Source organism: Chamaea fasciata, unplaced genomic scaffold, assembly GCF_029207755.1.
Source record: "Chamaea fasciata isolate MVZ Bird 193981 ecotype frontalis unplaced genomic scaffold, bChaFas1.0.hap1 SCAF_14, whole genome shotgun sequence".
Taxonomy (NCBI): Eukaryota; Metazoa; Chordata; class Aves; order Passeriformes; family Sylviidae; genus Chamaea; species Chamaea fasciata.
Genome location: NW_027094099.1, coordinates 172,859 through 194,104, shown reverse-complemented (window position 1 = coordinate 194,104; position 21,246 = coordinate 172,859). Strand labels below are relative to the sequence as shown.

Here is a 21,246-nt window from a genome sequence, read left to right as displayed (position 1 = left end):
AGCCTGAGCTGAATTCCCAACACCTGTCCCATGTTTGGTGCTCACACCTCCCAGTGCCCAGCCAAGCCCACGGAACAGGGACTACAGCTGCCCAGGGCACATCACACGTGTGTGGTCCCTACGCTGCTTTATCTTGGACCTAAAAAAGGGTGAACTGGGGGACCCTAAGCAGATGCTCAAACTGTCAGTGTTGTGGTGCAGTTGGCTCCATTTCTATAGTGGAGCCGTACCTGATGCTCACACAGGTCCAGGATTTTAACCCTGTAATTAAGATTTTATCTGAAACAAAAATTCTTTCTTCTTAGGTAAGTCAAGCATATTTTTGTTTTAACTCTAAAAGCACATGTAAGAAAGGGCGTAATTTCTTTGAGCACATTTCTGCACTTCACTGCCAACAACACCTTAAGCTGCATTAAGACATGATAAACAATGTGCAACATCAGCACTGTTCTCTAAGCTTTCATTACTCTCCTACTGAACTTTTTTAGCAGATTATGTAATGGGCCTGTTTTTCATAGTCCAATTCAAAAAATACATAAAACAAATGTTAAGTTTCATTATTATACAACACTAAGGCTTGCAGAAACCTGTGTTCCTTGCCTGTATTCCACCTTTACAGCTCATCTGAGCGCTTCCTGAGCAGGAGGAAATAGCTGCTCAAATGGACTGGTGCACAAGAAGAGAGCGTTCACAGCCTATTTGTTATTTTACTGGAAGCATTAAAGTGCCCTCACCAGAAGGGCAGCTTACATTTGAACAGCCCTTCTCAAGACAAATTTACAGTAGATAGGTGAACAAAAGTTAAATTCTCCTTGGATTCTGACATCCAAAATACAGACAAAATCAAATCGGTTTAGGTGTCAAATACATGTCAATTCTACAAACATTTCAGGATTCTTCTGAGGGATTTTTAAGCATCAGCAACACAATATAAATGCAGTAAAGGGCACAGTCTGAACTCTACACTTTCCCTAACAAAGCATCTATAAAACCCTGCATCTCAGGCCTGCTTACTCTGTCCTAATCAGCATAGAAGGGAAAACTTAAGTTTGGTGTAGGGAACCAAGGACTTAGGGGCCAAATGGTTTTCTCTCTTGTGAGAGTTTCAATCTGAGAGAAAACACAGCTAGAACAGAGGTCAGAAAAAATATTTTGAGAAGTACCGAAAGAAGAGTGAAACACCCAAATTACACCTGTTTCAAGGTACACAGTAGCATGAAAATCAAAATTTTGCAGATAAAAAGGCACCAGCTGTAACTGTCAAGTGATACACGAGATCATCTGCAGGAAAACTGATTTCAAGCTCTAACTTCACTACTCAGTCACTAATCCAGAGGTCTGCTGACAATTTAAACATCAAAATCCTTGGCCATCGTTTTTGCTCCTGCATCATTCAGCCTATCTATCATGCTAAGAAAATTATACTGTCTGGGGAGATGAAAGAATTCTATAGGGTATAGAAAATACAGTTCCTTATTTTTGAAAGAATAGTGAATTATGTCTTTACGACTTAGCCTTTATGCTCACACATATGAAAAATGCTGACATAAGTAAGACACTGCCTTTTGCAGGGACACAGGTCCTACAGAATGCTCATCTTTATAACCTGCAGTTTTGCACTGCCTCAAGTTAGAAGCACTGAAGAAAACTTAAAACAAGGAACCCTGAATCTGAAATTTCAGAGCCAGCACACACAAACCCATGCTAAGGCATGAAGGCTTTGAAGAAACTAAAAACCACTTCTTACATGCAACATTTGTTGCTTGCAGACAGGTTAGAACTTTCTTGCAAGATTACTGAACGTGAAACACCGTTGAAGCCACCCTGGAGTTCCAGGTGTAGATGGTCCAAAAGGTAACGCATGAACTCGTGGGCATCCTGTTGCTGGTATCCCCTTAAGAGAAAAGAAACAACAACAAAATTGCTTTAGAGGCAACACACAGCAAGCACCGGGGTCACAGGAAAAAACCTTTGCTTGTTTAATCATAGTGAGCAGACTCTCCATATGCGCTTGGTACCAATAAAGTTTTCCAAGTAGCCTCTGGAAAGGTGCGGCAATGTCCTGACAAATTAGGTGATTTTTGACTTTGCAGCTCGTGCTCTCTGCATGCCTCTTGTGAGACTGGAGAAACCTTTAAGAATATACAATTCAGATAGGAAGAGAAAGCAGCAGGGAGCAGCAGACACCTGCCATGTGCTCACACACTGGACCTATGGAGCTGCCACATTGTTACCTGGCCTCACCAGCCCCACCTGTGCAAGGGGCACCCCAGGACTGTGTCCCTATTAACTGAAATACACAGGGGATGACAGCAGTAGCTTCTCTGTCTTCTTTGATACTATGATTTGTGCCTCCGCAGAACTGCTTTGAATCTCATTCAGACAGGGCACTATTTGTCCCTACTTTGAATCAGACACAGATTAGGGTCAATATATTGTAATCTCAAACCTGGTAAGATTCAAAAGAAAGACACTACAAAATGTATTTTTCATGTGGGCTGCAGAGTCAGTATTTCTCTGAGTGGTGCTCATTCAGTCACTGATCCCACACACTTTGGCAGGTAGAAGTGTTTATGTGTTTAGTCTCCTCCTCACCAAAGGCAGGTATTTAGTCTCTAGGTTTGTTTTCCACATGCATCTCTCAGCATCAATATGAAGTCTAAAATAATTAGGAGGAGAGCCCTATTTCTTCTAGGATGAGATCTACAGCCACGCTTGGAGTTTCACACCTCCCCTGCATAACTCATTTTCTGGGAGAGGGAGGTAATGGTGGGGTATTCAGAGCATCTCTTGAGCATTTGGATTTGGTAGGACAGGGCTTCAGTCTCCTATAAGCTGTGCCACCAGCAGTAATGCTGCCCAATCACCATTATTTCACTACTAACAAACCTTACCGAAAAGAACAGAGAGCCATTGGGTTAAAACATGCTTTGTTTTAGCTTAATCATGCATCAAATTCAACAAACAACTGCTGTTCCTTGCCATTAAGCTGCACACTGAGACAAAGCAGGACAGGATACACAGTGAAGCATTGAAAGCTTTGTGCAACACTAACATAAGTGCGTGCAGGTCACTGTAGGCCTAAGCTACAGAAATCGCTACACAGCAAGAGCTGGCTTCCCCTCCACCTCCTGTCCATTCTCACAAGCTGTTTTATCAGGCCTCCCCTTTTCCACTTCACTACCTCACCTAAGTGCTGGCAATAACTGTCAAGCAGGAACATCTGGGAGAGAAGTACAAATGGGTTTTTAATGCAAGTGCTCAGGGGAGGGAAAATCCTGTAAGACTCACGGCAGAGTACCCAGATGTGGAGAGAAATGCTAATGGACTCACTGCAACAGAAATATGCAACGTGAGGCTGATGTGTTTAGTGAGGAACACAGATGTGTCCTATGAGAGTATTGCTAAGAGATAATAGAATAAAAATTAAAATTTTCACCCTGTAGGATGCTTTCTTCCAAACCAGCAGCATTAATCAAGGATATAGACACATGGGCAGCACTGCCTACCTTTTACAAGAGAAAACCCAGCACACAGAAACACTGCTGTGCTTCAACAGGCCACAGTCCTGCACAGCCAAAAATAGGACTAATTGTCCCAAAGTTGCAAAGTAATTATACATTTGTTAACACAAAGTAGTAAAACTGAATTTTGCTTCAAAGCTGCACGTTAATTGTGCATGGCTTTGAAGTTGCTAAGGCACCACAGGGTTTGTTTAGTTTACTGAATACAGATTTCTTCAATAACCGCATAAGCAATCACATTAAACAGCCAAAGATTAAATGTATGGAATGTCTTTGCTCCAGACACCTTTTTGACATGAAATTCCTCATAAAAGAGCTTGGCACACCTGCTCTGCAACAAATAAACCTCTGGAACTGTTCCACATTGTTGGCTGTGCTCCCGGTGCATGTATTTATACTCGCATGTAAGTATGCTAATTATACATGGAAAATTTTTTGGATTTGTTAAGAAGCATAATTATAGACATAGATCTTTAAAAGGACACGATGATATGGACAATGCAGTGTTTAAAATAAATTATGTTAAAGCCCTTCAGCAAAGTAGCTGAGACTGTTACTCTGATAGTCTGCTTGTTTAACAAAACCGATGTCCAGCCACCAGACGAAATTCAATTCAAGCCCACCTCCAACATTCTTTCTCCCAGTGGCAAGAGGATAGGATATAAAGAGGATTAGTTACCAGGAAAATAGAGCCCACTATTTATACAACAGTAAATCAGCAAAATGCACATCTTGCAACCTGGCATGCGGCTGCAGAACTTCCCTGGCATGCAGCACAGCAGCAACCAGGGAGCAGCAGGACTTGCACAGCAGCAGAAGAGCCCAGAGGCCCTGCGGTTGCGCCTGCAGTAACTACAAATGGCATTCTCCACTGCCTGCTGCAGTGTGAGGCACAGGGACACAGAGGGCAGCAGCAGCTTCTTCTATAACCCTCCTCAGGGAGCGCAGCACTCACAGTCCTCCACTTTAACAACCAAAATCTCATTGGACTAAACTGAACCAATTTCCAGCTGCTCCTCCCCTGCCCCACTACTTCAAGCTCCATAAGCACACCCCAAAGTGGCTGGTGTGCTGCTAGCAGGCTGCTGGCTCCATGATTCTTCCACACATCCGTCCATCTGCCTTCTCCCCATCTCCCAGGGAGCACACAAGACACAACTGTAATTTCAACACTGTTAGCTTTTACAAGGTTCAAGTAAGCACTGAACAAATTTTCTCCATGGATCACATGGGAGTGGGGACCTGCTAAAAGCAGCTGACTGTATTCTCCTTTTGATTTTATGAGCAGATTTTATGCTCCCAGAAAACGGAATAAAAAGGGAGGAGGGAGAACCCAAACAAACAGCACTTTTTCTTTTAAAAGCTGTGGTAGAAAACACAGTGCTGAAAATTTGCTTGAGGAACTTCAGGGAACACGTTCCTCACTTGGTCTAACAAAAACTATAAAGACTGTAATAGGGAAACTGGCCACAAATGTAATGGATGATGTTTGTTTGCCTATAATGTTTTGGTCACTGCTTGCAACTACTGGTATTAAACTTCCTTGATTCTCATAAACCAAATGAAATGTAACTGGCAACGTGAGGAACAGAATAAACAGACTCATGTCGTTTGGGTTATTCAATGAGCAGATGTTTTCACAGCATCTTTTCAGCACTGCTGGAGATATAACAGGTAAGAGAACATCTTTACTACCTGAGAACATGGAGCAACTGTAGTGGTTTTGGTTCACCAATCTGAGCTTTTCAGGTAATGCGGCAATTAATTAGTGGGTTTAGCACTGGCCAAACTCCAGTGTACTCAGCAGAATTATTTATTCATTCTCTACTGCAAGATAAGGATTAGGAGGAGAGCAAAACCTTAAAGGGTACAAAGAAAACTTTATCAACAGAACTAAAAGAAAAAGAGTAAGAAAAAATAAACCTTCAGAACACTTCTCCCTCCAACTCTTCTTTCTTTTCTCTCTGAGCGTAAAGAGACAAAATTTGGTATTTTCAGTCGGTTTATTACTTTTAAAATAATTTCTCTTCAGTTTACTTAGGGAGAGGAGTCTTTTCCTGCCATGTCACGGAGACTATTTCACATGAAATAGGTCTTTTGTTGTTTTAATTTTCATGAATAGCAGCTGCCTGGAAATTCACAATTGTGAAGTTTCTCCTACATTTGGTAGTATTTTCACAACTACTACTATGGGCCATTTCAGTTTATTGGGGTGAAATTTTAAGGATGGCTGTTCTAGTGTGCAGACAAAAGTTTTCTTCATCTGTTTTTTGGAAACAGAGGTCGTCTTCTATCCGTGGGGCAAGGTTTTTCATCTCTTTCCATTCTCTCTCTCTATTTAAGCTTTTCATCAAATCACAGTATTGGTGCTTCTGCTCATGGCTGTGGTTAGAATGCTACAGCTCTCCAATGCATTTTGTGAGTTATAGGGAAAAAGAGTCTGATGTATTAATTATATCTTCTTCATAGCTTTATAAGAAAATTTTAGCTTAAGACTAAAGCACTTATTTTTTCCTTATTTGGGCTTTGGCTCTTTTTTTTTTTTCTTCAATGTTTGTGTCTTTATGTTGCTCTTTTCATGTTTTTTTGTTTTGTTTTTTAGGGGGGAGGTTTGGGGGTTTTTTGTTTGTTTGTTTTTGGGGGGAGAAGTGGCACTGGCAGGTTTGGTTTAAATGGAATTTTATAGCACTGAAAGGGTTAATTTTATTTGGGCTTTGGATTAGGAAATGGCTTTTTATTGTTGGTCACATGATTTCTGCCGGGCTTGCAGCATTGATTTCAGCTGTTTTTTGTCAGGTCTGAAGGAAGCTGTTAAGGTTTTTATAGGGAATTACTCCCATAGCTGGATTTTTTCCTTAACTAAAAACCAAACTATGTTAAACTATGACAGCAACTTACCTTCATCACAATATATCCTAAAAGGTTTCAGTGCTCCTTTGAAAGAGGTTCGGGGGCCAGGACAGGGAGACCTTGGAGAGGAACAATACTTGGGTTTACTTGGGTAACCTTCTTTTTCCCTTTCTCTTTATTGTCTGTTTTGTCAGTAGGGGCCCAAAATGCTTATAATGCACAGGATTTTTCTCTTACAGTCCTTATATCACATCCAGCTGGTGACTACTATATTTTGAGAGAATCAAGGAAGTTTCAGTCACTATGTTTGCATTTAGGCCTGTAGGTGCTGTATCTTTTTAAATATGACTGCATAATTTTCTTATTGCAGCCAAGACTGGGTTCTGCCAACACCCTGCACTTGGCACTCACCTACCAGTCAATAGCTTGATTCTTTCGGAGCACTAGCTCAAAGGTACAACTACCACTGTGTCTCATTGAGATCTCTGTCCTCTCTGACACTGCTACATGTGGTAGGAGGGCAGAAGGAAAAAGCAAGCACTAATGATGAACAGAAAACTGTTGATCAAAGCAAAGATCCTTTTCAAAGCACATCTGCAGGCATATGGAAAGCTGCACAGAGTGCATCCTGTGGATGCAGCCCATTTTAGAGTAGGACACCAGCAATATGTGGTTGCAATCAAGAATACTGTTATTTTTCAAAAGGACTTACCTAAAATTCGGCATTATTTTCCAAACAACATAAAATAAAGACTCTGGACTAAATGCAGTTTGGCTTCCTTGCCATAAAGCACAGAGTGTCTTTCTGAATTCTTCCACAAGTGAACTGTAAAGAAAGTAAGAGCTGGTGTTTAATGTGGGTTTGTGTTATAACCCTTAGAGGTTTACTTGTTCAGTGGTACAGGTACCAGAAATTAGCTTGGTTAAGACTATAACGACTGGGTAAATATCCTTTCCAGTCGCTTCAAAGACTTTATGTCCAAAATTGTACCCATAATGCTAAGACACGCAGCTTTGGAAAACCGTATTTGAAATGTTCAGGACTCATGTGAACACCTATGTACTGTTTGCCATTTTAGTGCAGAGTCTGCTAACATCATCCCTTTAACACTTGCTCAAACAACCTACAGATTCTTAATCACTTACTCCTGAATTTTTTGTAGTAGGTTGACTATTTTAGCTGGAATTCAGTGGCATAATGTCTGCAGCATGTGTCAAGAGGACTTCTTAACATGATGTAACACGTCACATTCCAGCACTACCTCATGTATCTTACTGCCTCTTCCTGCAGCACCAGACCTGTAACGGGAGGCTGCAAGCGATACGAGTTTCTTTCTTTGTAGACAATTATATTCTTCTGTGCCTCTGTCCCCTGTGAATTGTGCCGTATCAAGTGTCCCATATCCCAGCAGCCCAAACGCGCCGTTTCCCACACAGCTCAGAGCTCCCAAGGCACACACAGCTTACACATTGTTATCCCCCTGGCTCCTGGTGTGGTAAGTTCGCCGCCCTGCCGTCTTCCCATTCCTCAGCTCCACCGCAGGCAACTCTTTGAAGTAACAGCAAAACTGCTGAATGTTACTAGGAAAAAGGAAATAAGAATGAAATCCTTAAAGGGCAGAGAAAAAGGATATTATGTGTTCTGGAGGTTGTTCTTTGAAATGCATAAACACCACTTCATGCAGTGATAGAGGATGGCAATCACTAACAGTTCAAGAGACAAGAAACACTCTAGCAAATACCTTTTGTCAGTAACCAAGCAGATCTGCAAATATGACTGGCATCCCAGCTTCCTAAAATAATTACATTTTGGCTCTGCTTTGACTAAGAGATACCCTGCCAGGCTGAGCTACCATTTCCTACAACCCAGACCTGCATTTGCTGAGGAAGTTAATATATTTCACTGGCCTTGGCAGTGAAGGGCCACTCTCCTGTTCTGCCCAGGACATGGCAGGTTTCCTCTGGAATGCTGCACCACGGAATGTGCCTCACACCATGAAACAACTTCATCAACCCACGCACACCCACTCCTTCAAATTCAGGAACACTTATGTCCTGTGGGAACTTGCCAAATTCACCTGCCCAATGCTACAGCACGGAAGCTTCCTGAGAAGGGTGGGGGAGCTGCGGAAGGTACCTGAGCGACTGAAGGATTGCGTTCATGAAACAAGTGTTCCCCAAGTTCCGAAGGCCTGTGGCACAAAGGGCAGTGGTGCTTCCCTAGAATGACAACAGTTAGGTTAAAGAAAGATTTATCACTGCTCCACCAGGTCCCTCTCTCCAGGGTCATCACTGTTGGATCAGCACATATCTGAACAATAACCATATACACCGAGTGCAGCTGCAAAGCCAAGCAACCACCTCAGCAGTTCAAACTTCCCTGAAGCTCCATCTTGACATGAAAGCTGTTTCTTACTCATTCCTGGCAAGAGAAAATTGTACTACGTCTTTTCCTGTGCAAATAAATCTAGAATAGGACAACACAGAGTTAATCATAGGCTCTTATTGCCAAGGATTTGTGTGTATAGATGTTAAATAATCACACTTTAGTAGTGTTCAGTGAGAACTGGACAGCAATTTCCCTTACAGTGCCTTTGCAAAATGAAAAGTTAAAGTACCAATCCTCATTCATCAGCTCCCGTGTCTGAAGTGCACAGTGTGGCCACCTCCAGTTTTTAAGTCATGAGCATTAGTCTAAGTCTCAGTGGGGTTCTGTGGTGGCCAGAAGGGTTTTTGAAAAAGACAACAGCATTTATTTGGGAAATAAACAGTCAAGTTACACTGTGCAAAGAAAAGGCAAAGACTTGGGAAAAGAGAAGCAAAATACACACCATTTACAGCCTAGAACAATGAACCCACAGATGAGCTTGCTTTTTGTCAAATTATCTCCGGGGTGCGTGGGGAGGAAAGGGAAGAAAAATGTGGACAACACTGCATTTATGATTCTAGAATCTGCAACACTTGGACACATTCCACTGTCTACAAAATACCACACTGGAAGTTCATCAAATGTCTGGGCATTCTTCATGGTTCTAACAGACTTTAAAAGCTGAGCTATCTAGTATCTCAAAGTGCAAACATCACAGTGTCCTTAGCACATTTGCTTCTCACTCTTGCCCCAAGTGCTGCAGCACGGCACTAATGCACACAGCATTGCCCCTGCAGTCCAAGAGAAGATTCAACATGCTGACAATAAGAAGATAATCTGTTGTCAGAGGCAATACTGAAGTATTAATAAAAGTGGCAAAACAGCGGAGTAGGAAGAATAAAATAAGCGTTTAGTTTGTGCTTTCTAATTCTGTCTTGTCCTTACCTAAATGTTGCCTGGAATTTTTCTTCTGGTTTTTACTGGCTTTGAGTTTTCCAGAGAATGATGCTGTGTACTGCCATAGAAAGAAAGCCCCGCTATTTGTCCCAGGCTTCCTCAATCTCTGCGAGATTTGGACAGTACGGGAAGTGCAGACAGCACATTCAGACAACCCTAAACTGACCGCAGTAGTGGATTTTTTCAAGTAACTAAACCCCTCCAGACTTTGCCAAACAGCAACCAACTGCTTTGCTCCACCCCAGGCTCTTATTCCCATTCGCATCCTCTCAGGCGGTTGTTCCTATGGCTGAAGGAGCTGCTGCTCCAGCTCCCTTTGATGACACCACTGTCCCACAGCCCAAGAGCTCTGCTCCATCTCTCCCCCATTTTCCCAAGGGTGAAAATGAAGCAGTTGAACACAGCTGGGTCAATATCTCCCCTCTCCATCCTCAAATTCTGGGAGAAATTATGAAAATGAGAAACTCCCTAAATCCAATATGTGCAAATGAGACATCTGACTTGGGACATTCTTTGTTTGGAAGAAACAATGCAGCCCTTTAGCCATCTAGCTAGAGCTGGATCTGCCTCTCCTGGGTGCTATCCTGATCTGAAGCTAAAATAGCAGAAGATGAAATGAGGAGAAGAAAAGCTTAAAAAAAGTCCATAGTTCCTCTTGAAAGCAAGTTTTACTAAGCTCTTTTAAAAAACTGGTAATATTTTTTACTTTTTCCTAACAATTACTCTTAGCCTTCCTCAAAAGCGTGCACCTCCTCCTTTGCCCTCTGCACCTGGGAGAAAAAAAACCCCAAAAAACCAACAAAAGCCCCTTGCCTGCTCAGAAAAGCAAAGCTCCATCTCGACATGAAACCCTTCTAAAGCCCAAGAAAGCTCAGTCTCCATCAACAGAAATGCAGCAGAGTATGAGTTGTGCTTGTGTGTGAAGGTGTACGGCCAGAAGATGCTAAAGTGCACCAAGCAGAATTTGGGTCTATGCCAACTATAAACCTCAGCAGGTTTACAAAAACCCTTTAAACTCACTGTATCAGATGTGTTGTACTTACATTTACTTTCAATAACTTGCTGTTCAGAGATGAGTTTTCCAATAGTTTTCTTTTCCTATGTCTGTCTGATGTAAAGGCTGAACTGTTGGAAAGCAATTAAAAGCCGTTATTTACCACCAAAAACAACGTACTGTGTGGAACGGACCAGAGAAAATCAACTCGTGTTTAACAAAGTGATTCCATCTCTCACCAGTTGTCACTGACAGCCAACAGGCTCCCCATTGCTGCACTGAAATTGCCTGCACCTCCCTCGGGGTACAGCCCCACAGCCCACCAGGGAGTCAGTGCAGGATGTTCTGCCTAGGGATGCGTGCCCTCAACAGCGGCCTTATTAGCAGCTCCTTGTCATCTAAAATAGTCATCCTTAAGTCAAAGAAATTAAATACTTCTGTCAGGAGAATCATCTAGGCTTTTACTCCAAAAAAAATCAGGACAAAGTTAAGTTACCAAAATCAAGAGCATGTGGAATGTTAGCACTTGCGTATTATAGCTGACTTCTCTTACTTAAATAAAAATACACGAAATTGTAACATTTGTGTAATACTAAGTTACAAAAATAATCCCTTAGTCTTTCGCACATCAATGGAAATTAATGCCCCCTCAATTAAACCAGTCGATGATAGCTCTCTAATTTGATCATGAAATCGCAGCTTGTTTCAGGGTTTGGTTGGTAGTTTTTTCCTTTTTCTTTCTTTTTTTATTAAAAAGCCCTCCTAGCATTCAAAAACCACCTTTACACAGAACACATGCCTGCACTGTATCTTTTATCTCCCATGAAGTTAAGATTGCTTGGATGTTTCCAATTCATTTCTCATTATGTTTAAACATCTTTACATCTCACTATGTACCTGACAAGGTCATCAAAAGAGGATGGAAAATAATGAAAAGAACCTACCAAGTAATCAATACACTTAACTCAGGGAGGATCCAGACATTTCCCCAGATCACAGCCATTTCTTAGCAGGAGTCCTGTGTGAGCTCAGGGGCATTCTGATGTATTTGGATGCACTGAATGCACACGTGTTTCTGCTTGGCATTAGGTAAGATTTTCAGGCCAACTGTGCAAGCACTCTTTGCTCTCTAGGACTGGCCACAGCACATACATGTCCAGAGCAGATTATCTGCTTTCCAGTGAAACAGCACCAGACAGAGGCAAAGGAAAAAAATGTCTCTTCTGTGCAGTTCTAAGTTAATAAGACTTCTTAATTTTTTTACTACCAAATCATACTGTACAATTAATATGAAGACTATTTCCACCGGTATGTCTTGAATTTCTCTGATAAAAAAGCTTATTCTGTTTTTTTGACAAAGATCTGACAACACTATTTGTTTCATTCTCAAAAATCTCTCTCATTTATATGGAAAAAGACAGGAATTATCATTTAGGTAGAAATTCCTGCATCATCATATGCTGCTGCTGCAAGATTCACTGTATAAGAAACAAGACATATGATCATTATCAATCAAATCCATTTGCTCTGCATCTCTGCTTCTCAGTGATGAGAAGGTTTTTAAATATGGTGTCAGACACATAGAAGGATTAAGATGCACGTAATTAGATACATATACACACATGAAACAAATACCACTTAAATGATGCAGTATTATAAGTCTGCCCAAGGCAGTCTGGATGCAAACAACCTACTTACTTTTCCAAGTTCTGTAGGTGCTCTCTGACCTTCTGTACCAGGCCCAGCTTGGTATCATTGACTACAAAATCATCACAGCGATAACTGCAAAAAAACATTTTTCAGGATATGCAAAGAACCTCAGTGAAGCAGATCAAACCACACAAGCCTAGATGTGGGAAGCACCAAAGGGATCCAGTGAAAGATTATGAGGAGAACTGGGGAGCACAACACCTCACACTGAGCTTGGTTCCCTCTGAGAACACCCCCTTCAGCAGAAGAGGGTACAGGAACCATCTTATTACACAGGTTTTCTTCTAGCTTAGTTCTCTATTAGAAATCAAAAGCACGATGTACTGCCTCGCCCAAGGCAGAATTCCAGTCCAACAAAAACTGAAACAGTGTAACCAAAACCAGACTCAGCAGTCTACCCACAGATTCATCAGAAAAGACCTGGTAAACAAGAAACAAAGCTTTGATTAATTTTTAAACTCTTTTAACATTGTATAGTTACCACTGAAACCTGAAGTGCTGAACAGATACATACAAAACATTAAAGTCTGTCCTACTGAAAAAACACCAGGGAAGATGGACTAAGAGATCACTTGAGTTTTCCAAAGTCAGGCCAGAAGTCTGTGGCAACTTGGCCCTCGTACTTAACCACAAATATCATTCCATCACTCATCAGTTTCTGTACGTACTGTGAAGTGTCAAATTACAGCTTTAAATTTTGGCAGGCAAGTAAACTTGTCCTGTGAGGAAAACTAAGTTTGGATACGTTTAATATCAGAACTGTAGCTATGTCTCTCCTTTCCCCTTGGCACAAGAATGACTCAAACGCAAAATACATCGTCATCACCTCAGGCTATTCCTCTGCTGGAGCAGATCCACATTTGCTTCCTAATTTAATGAAGCTACTGACTTCAGGCACAACTGGAATTCACAACGCTCTGTCACATAAATCTGCAGTACTGCCGGCGTTACTTCAAACCCTACATTCTTGAAAAGGCTACAGAGTTGAGAAAGTAAAGGTCCTTGCCACTGAATGGAGTCCCTAAGATCAGCCTGTTCAGGACCTCTGATTTCTGCCTCTAAGAAGAAAAATTAACGTGACTCTCGTGACATCCAAACAATGCACGCAGCAGTTATGGGTACTTACACAAGATCTGGGAATTAGTAAGATTACCTGGTTTGTTTTTGTTGGTTTTTTTCTTGTTACATTTTTAAAGATGGCCACAGACCAAGTCAGTTTGGGAGGGGGAAGAAGTCTGTAATAACGTGCTTATTATTCAGCCATGTCTTCGGTAGTCCTTGTCAGCTTTTTCAGCCATCTACAAAGACCTAATGAGGTGCTCCTGCATTTGCCACTCCCACAGAACACCCGGGCCCCAGGCAAACGATCAGAGCACAGGAGCCCAGCCAAGGTGGGAACACACAGCGTGGGACCCCTGAGCAGGGGCACCGCCACTGCACCAGCACAGTCACACTGCTACTAATGCTGGAGTCGCTCCTCTTGAGAAAGCAGGGGGTGGAAGCAGAGACGAGCTCACTGAAAGCCTCTATGAGAACTGAAGGCTGAAAGATGATTTCATTGCTCCCATGCCCTGAAGATCACATTAACCTTATTTTGACATACTAGTTTAGCACTTGCCCCAAGATGGAAGAATAAAACCAAATACATCATTAAATGTCAGGGTCCTTCCAATACTGGAAAAGTAATTGTAAGCCTCACGTTGAATCAGGACAGACTTCTATTTCTCTTTTTAATGGGCAGGTTTTTTAAACTACTTCTCTTGCAACTCTGAGGATTCAGCATTACTATTCGAAATAACAGCATTACCTCCAATCTATTTTGAATAAACCAAGTAAACAGATTTAGAAGTAGTTTACGTTTTAGTAACTTAAATTTGCTAAGCCCATACACCTTAAGGGTAATCTGCTGAGAAATTACATCCTATATGTGAAGCTGGCATTCAAAAAGCTGCTTAATTTGTGATCCTCAGGATTGTCACAAACTAACAAACACCTTTTATGGATACAGCAGCTCTACAATACGCTTTAACAGCAACAACATGGAACAAATTCTATACCTTGCAGAGGGTCCCTTATATGGCTTGGCACAGTGTTTTCCTCTATAAACTCTATTTTTAGTACCTATGCTACCTCCAAGGCCTGGCCTCATTTGCTTCTAAAATGGCACTGAGCCTGTGAATGTATGCACTGCTCTGGGAACACAGTGCTTAGTGCTGTCACAGTGCTTAGGAGGGACAGAAATTCCTGCTGTGTTTAAAAGCCCTGACTAGATTTGAAGAATTCGAAGGATAGAAAAAATTAAGAAAACCCAGGTTTCCTTAGTTATGCCAACACCTTGTATGAGTAAACAAAGAGCTCAAGTTCTACTGTCTGGATAAAAGGCTTTTCACTCTTCTTATTTTCACTGATTGTAGAATGCAAAATGATAGTACTAAGCAATCTCATTTTCCAGTGCTCGTGGCACCAGTACAGTAAGTCTGGTGTGTTTTTTAAAGAGAACCATCTTCACAGAGACTAAGAAAAGGATTTTTCCTTGACACTTGGTTATTTTTACACCAGCCAGGAAAACACACACGCCCCTGACACAACTGTGCCCCTTTAAGGGATAACAAGGAGGGTAATGGGTGAGAAATCTGACCTGCAAACTGTGTCTGAGATTAAATGAACAGAGGAAACATATTATGCAAATTTATAAACAGGGGAGTCTTTCTTCTTCCGTGCCAACTGTCTGTGTACTTGCACAGAGAAAACCAATTTACAAGAGACCTCTTTCAGGAAAGCAGGGTTCTTACACTTATCATTTTACTTCTCGTGCACAAAAAACTAACACAGAATGAGAAAGCACCCTATGACAGTTTGAAAACAAAAAAGAACTGTACTTCTTGGACACTCTTTGTATGTAGTACTTTAGAACTAACTTAAAGGCTGATTACCTGAAAAAAGTGTGATTCATGACTCTCTTCTTCTCAGCAGCTAAGGTCTCAAATGTAATTTAGCCTGAGGTTTCGTACTGCATCTATTGTCTCAAAAGTGACTAAAGAATCGAGAGTTGTACTCTCATAATAAATAAAATATTTTAAAAATTCTCTCAACTTTTCCACTGGTAAGACTGAGCAATTGAATAGGAGGACTGAGTAAGCCAACAGCAAACCCCTCCGGGAAAGACTGCATGACAGTTATGGCACAGACAAAGGAAAGCAAATTATCAAATTCAGCCTTCTTAGAAAGCCCATACAGCCCTATCTATTCACTGCTACTGTCATGCGAGCCAAGGAACACAGTAAATTGGAATCCAGAGGATAAAAATGGAATAAGAGCATCCTACTCAACTTTGAGCAGAACTGCAAATAAAAATATAAAAGCCAGCACTGCATCAAAATATCTGCATTATTTTAAAAGCAGAAGTAAAATTCAATTAAGTCTTAGGATGGTATTTTATTCACTTTCAAATTACTGAGGCAGCCCACACCGGTAGCATAAAATATTCATCTTTACATAAAAGCTCACTTTAAAGAACGACCATGGCATAAACTTAGCACTGTCTACTGGATTCATGTCTACACTGCAGCTCACAAATAGCCTTTTCAAAGCAATTGAAAGCCTATTCACTCTCCACAATAGCTAATTATGTCTCAAATTTACCCAACTATTTGCTTAAACTGGCAGCACTATTTGATGGCAGCCTTCACAGTACTGTCCAAAATTAAGAGGGAAAAGTTGATCTGGGTGCCTTCTGCCTCATCTTTAAACTTCTGTGCTCATTTCAGTTGGGTGCAGCAACAAATTCAAGTACCTTTCCCTGATTATCATGCAGGAAAAACCTGAAATATCCTAAATGAAAGCAAAGATAAACTGCTTCTGAAACTTGTTCAGCTTCACATTAGCACAGGAGCTATAATCTGCTGGTGAATTACCCACAGCAGGAACTCCCTAAGGCAAAGCTGACTACAATTAGTTCCAGTTCATCCATAGATGACTCAGGCCTCGACTACAGCAGAAAAGACAGAACATGCTGAACTGCTTCCCTTCTGTGCTCCCACAAACACACACCTCCCCAGGTGCAAGTCTGCCTGCCCTCCCCAGCACAGCTGGGGTCAGTAACAGATCTCACAGCCCCCAGCCTGGCTGCTGGTATTTTGCAATGCCCACACGGGGTTTGGGATAAGGTCAGCAGGGTGCTCAGACTTGCTGCTGGAACTCATCAAGCTGCGAGCACTATTTGTCATAATGGGGATATAACCGACGACTTCAAATTCCCTGCTCAAATTCCTCTGAAAATTATTGCCTTCAAAATGACTGGAAGACAGGGCATAATTCAAACAACACAAAAAGCCACAACACAGAACTCAGCTCCTATCAGTATTAATTGGGAAAGTGAAACTACTTTCCCACAGCTGTTGCAATGCTGATAACCTGTGCACATCCCTCAGAAAACTTGACTGTTTTCACATGTATTCACAGAGGAGCATACAAAAATGCTGGTCATTAAAATAAAATGCAAACAAAAGCAAAATTCCCCTACATCACAAAGCTACTCAAATCCTTCTCCTATGCTTAAATGCCTACAGCTGCTAGCGCCATCTGAGCAGTTTTTGAGATGCTCCAAACAACATTTCTTCCGGTGAAATCCCATAACTGGGGTTTTACTTGCAGCAGATAAAAATACTTGTTAGAGAAGCATTCCTCAAAAAACTGGATACCCAAACTTCATCAAAGAGATCATTTTCCCTAAGGAACTACCCAAAAGACACCCAACTATTTGAACAAAATATCCATTAAAGGAGCCGCACATCCAGTAATTTTACAAGACCATAACAAGGATTTCCCTGAGATTTACGCTGCTCAAATATGCACTGCCATGCTGCACAAGTAACAACACACATGGGAAACCACTGAGCAGCTGCAAATGGGGAAGCACCTGTCAACAGGTTCGCTTAAGAGGCAAGAGGATGAAGGATGCTAAGGCAAAAAGCAGTGCTTGCCACTGACTCCCAGTCTTTGCCCTCTGGGGAACAAGGACAGTCCGGAATCCAACACTAGCAACATTGATATTAAGGTTCCTTAAACAGTGCTTATCACACTGCAAGAACCCTACAGAAAGTAATCAGCCGAGGCCACTGTACTGTTTAAAGAAACATTTCTGATTCTTTTCCTTACTCTCGCCAGAGACTCAAGGTTGCTTCCCAACAGGATTTGTCACTTTCCCAGACTCACAGAAGGTATACACACAATCAACTCGAGTTCAGATCTCTTCAGCAGGAACTACAGTGTAATAATGGTTTACTTTCTGAATCCTGACAAATAAAGGATATGTGAAAGGCTCACCAGCTTGATGGAAGGAGTAACGACAACCAAACAGCTTTTGCAATTAAGAGGTTTGGGTCTCCACATACCCCAAAGCAAACAGAAGCAACTCCAAACCCCATAGCACTTACTTCAAAAAGTTTCTTCTGTTTAAGACATTTGACATGTGAGAGTTTAGTTACAGCCAGTGCTACAATAAACATGGAAAAGCAGAGTTCCAAAAAGACAGGTCTGGAAATCGAAAAATGAAATGCTCAGAAATGTGTGTAATATGCTGCTGCACAAGAGTCTGATGTTTTCACCCTCTAGTATATAAAAAGTTGTCAAATTACAGTGTTTAAACCCTTACCAGTATGTACTGTAACTACTGCAATCCATACACACAGTATGCTGAACTTTCTCCTGTTTTTCTGTTTTCTTATGATTGGTCATAGGAATCTGTGCATCTTCGTAATGCTTTTTTGCGTGGCCATTCACATATCTAAAATAAATGTAAAAGAAAGGAGTTTATATTTCTATCAGCTCATCAACATTCATTAAAAAAATAGGAATAAAAAAAGACATCCAATATTTACACCGGTATTAAAAAAGACAATTCGCCTGTATGAAAACACTGGCTAAATTTTCCAGTGTTTTCTCCCTTTACTCTCTCCTGTGGTCCAAATTAGCCCCTACATCTCCTTGACCAGGATCTGTGCTCTTAAGAGACCAATGCACTTCCGCAACTGAGAAAATCCTAAACCCTCTTTTTCCATACATGTAGTGCAGTTAGTTGCCTGCACTGCTTTTCTTGTTCTTACAGCTCTACCTTTTCCCCCAAGCACTTGTGTTTGGGATCCCTTTAATGGAGTGCTGACACCCATTTTCAGCTTTCCGATTCTGCAGCATGTTTTAATGTTACAGTCGAGTTCATGAACTTGAAGGGCTCTGGAGCTTGTGGTTACATAAGGGAATAAGAAGTCTAAAATCCTGCAGCTCTTTTCCTGACACAAGGAGCATTTTCATGCTCAAAGTTTGAGATACAGGAAATTAGGCACCTTTAATTAAAAAAAAAAAGTCATTATAAATGCAAGAGCCCTAAGGTACATTTTATCTTCTCATTCAATTACTTTCCATTCTAAGAATGGGAGCAATTTGGAAAGACAAAACAACTCCATAAATAACTGACTCAATGTCTACCAACTGCACATAAAAAAGGCCATTTGTAGACAGTAGTAATTTTTTTAAGATTAGTAACAATTAAAATATTCCAATTCTTTATTGCACACAATTACATACCATGAAGTATTTCCCCCTCTCTTAGCTCTCACCAAGTATAAAATTGTTAAATAAATAGACGGGAAAAGGATCGGTGTTAAAAACTCTTAATAAGACACATTATTAAAACTGTGACACTTGGTGCTAACCAGATCAAAGAAAAACCTGAAGTTCATTCAATCCACTTTAAAAGACAAAGTCACTAAGTTTAATGATGCTTTCCCAAAATAAAAGCACACCAGCACAGATGTTACTCAATAGATGAAAACATGTTCACATCTCAGATACTGTCTAAATGTCAACACTAACTGCATTCCACTAATATGTGCATCTCAAACATTTACGTAGCAGCACATTTTCCAAAATTATCCTGACATACAAATAACAACATTGACTGTATAAATCCTCTACAATTTATTTGGTGTACTTCAAGTAATACACACATCAAAGTGAAGCCTGAAGCAATTCTGATGGCAGCTATGTCTTTCATGCTATGGCTTTAGGTCCAAAACTACACTGCAGTACATTTAAGCTATTTTCAGCTGAATAGTTGCTGTTTCTCTCAAAACAAGCTATGCCAACTTGTGGCTTTGCAACAATTCTTATTGTGTTTATCTTATCACAAAAGAAACCTCTTCCACAGAATGGAACTTTACAATAATCTACCAAATTATCAGTTCTCCACACACTTTTTGAACTAAGCAATCACATTTACTGTCCACTTTACTTAAAAATTTTAATGAAATAAACCCCCCGTATCTTGAATATAATCTCCAGACTCTCATAAAGTAGCAAAGAACCATGTTAAGCATAAACATACAATATTAAATGAGATAATGAAAGGTTTATTTCAGGGAAATTTTGAATGAAGAGAGTCAAGCAACAAAGGAGAAAGATGTAGGTCTGATTAAGAGATTTGCACACTAACACTGTACCCACCTTCCACAATGGACACTTGAACACGTCAGACAGACCCAGGGACTTTTATTTGACCGGCACACTGTAAAAGATTAAAAAAAAAAAAAAGTGTCAAATGAATGAAGTCTACCTGATTTTAAAATACAACACTAGAAGGACAAAAACACTGGTAAACCTTCCAGTTTTTACTTTTGGCTTTTAGTAACAGTCCAGTGAACACAGGATAAAAAGCTACTAGCACTTCTGTTACACAAAACTAGTTCTACAAGAAACCATCGAAAGAAAGCCTGGCAATCTGATAAGAAGTACACAGAATAAATTACTATGCAATGCATGATAATACACACCATTTATATGTGTATTCCTATGCTGCAGTGCTGGTAAAAGAATTTATCCATAATGATTTTACCCTCAGTCCCGAACAAGCAGTTGAAAGGTTAAAATGCAACACCAGTGCTGTGCTTCACAATCTATTCAAGACATCAGAAGAGGTTATCTGAGTTTCTGACTCTCAGATTTTAAGTCTGGAAAATTTAAAACATGGATGTTTTAAGCTAAAGGGCTTAAACAAAACAAAACCCACAAAAAAGATCCCAAACAAACAAAAAAAGGCAAACACTAAAAAAAGATGACACACCATCCCAGGGTAGAGCCATAGAAAACTAACTCCAACCCAGCAGGTCACTGAAAGAGGGATGCAATGAAATATAACACTTAGATTTAAATGAAATAAGCTTGTTAACAACTATCCATTACCACAGAATTTACAAAAATAGTATGACACTTTCAAATACCCAACTAATATGATGAGAAAATTAAATGCTAAGTGCACTGCTATGAGGGCAGAAAACAAAAATAAAATACAACTTTGATTATCCCCAAAATACAAAAGGGTACAATACCAGAACCATACATTTTACACACTATGAATTTCTGCTGCTTGGAGCAGCCAGTGAAGAGTCACAGAGGAGAGAAAAGGCCTTGGGAACATGAGGGTCTGCAAGGCCAGGGGGTAGAAAGACAAAGAGAAGAGGATCGACTCTGGTTGTACATGTAAATTACTTATATTGTTATTTATTGTGGGAAAGCTTGAGAACAGCCCTCCCCTTCTGGAGTCACACCTTAAAACAAGAACTGAAGCAGCACAGAAGCTCCTCCAGGGTAGGATCACGTGAGCAGGCTAATTCAGGACTTGTAGCAAAACTCCAAATACAGTCCACCAAGCTACAAACCATGGTACACAGCAAACTGTTAAGATCCAAGACTATCAGAGAAAACCAAGCTAAGAAAAGTAGTTTCTTTATCAAATTAAATGTTCATTAAAAAGGGTCAATTTTCATTCCACAGAGAACTGACAAGCTTAG

The 21,246-nt window shown here is 40.7% G+C and overlaps 1 protein-coding gene across 4 annotated transcripts in view; it reads right to left on the bottom strand.

The window, feature by feature from the left end:
* The window catches only part of USP3 (ubiquitin specific peptidase 3), a 40,628-nt gene that overhangs the window by 5,916 nt on the left and 13,466 nt on the right, over positions 1-21,246 (bottom strand). For all 4 annotated transcript variants that reach the window (XM_066195888.1, XM_066195889.1, XM_066195890.1 and 1 more), the window contains exons 2-9: positions 19,904-19,964; positions 18,057-18,188; positions 12,392-12,475; positions 10,743-10,824; positions 8,512-8,594; positions 7,842-7,955; positions 7,087-7,200; positions 1,748-1,894 (exon numbers count right to left, since the gene is read on the bottom strand). In XM_066195888.1, the coding sequence (XP_066051985.1) occupies positions 1,748-1,894; positions 7,087-7,200; positions 7,842-7,955; positions 8,512-8,594; positions 10,743-10,824; positions 12,392-12,475; positions 18,057-18,188; positions 19,904-19,964 (817 nt within the window). The remainder of the gene's footprint in view (positions 1-1,747; positions 1,895-7,086; positions 7,201-7,841; positions 7,956-8,511; positions 8,595-10,742; positions 10,825-12,391; positions 12,476-18,056; positions 18,189-19,903; positions 19,965-21,246) is intronic.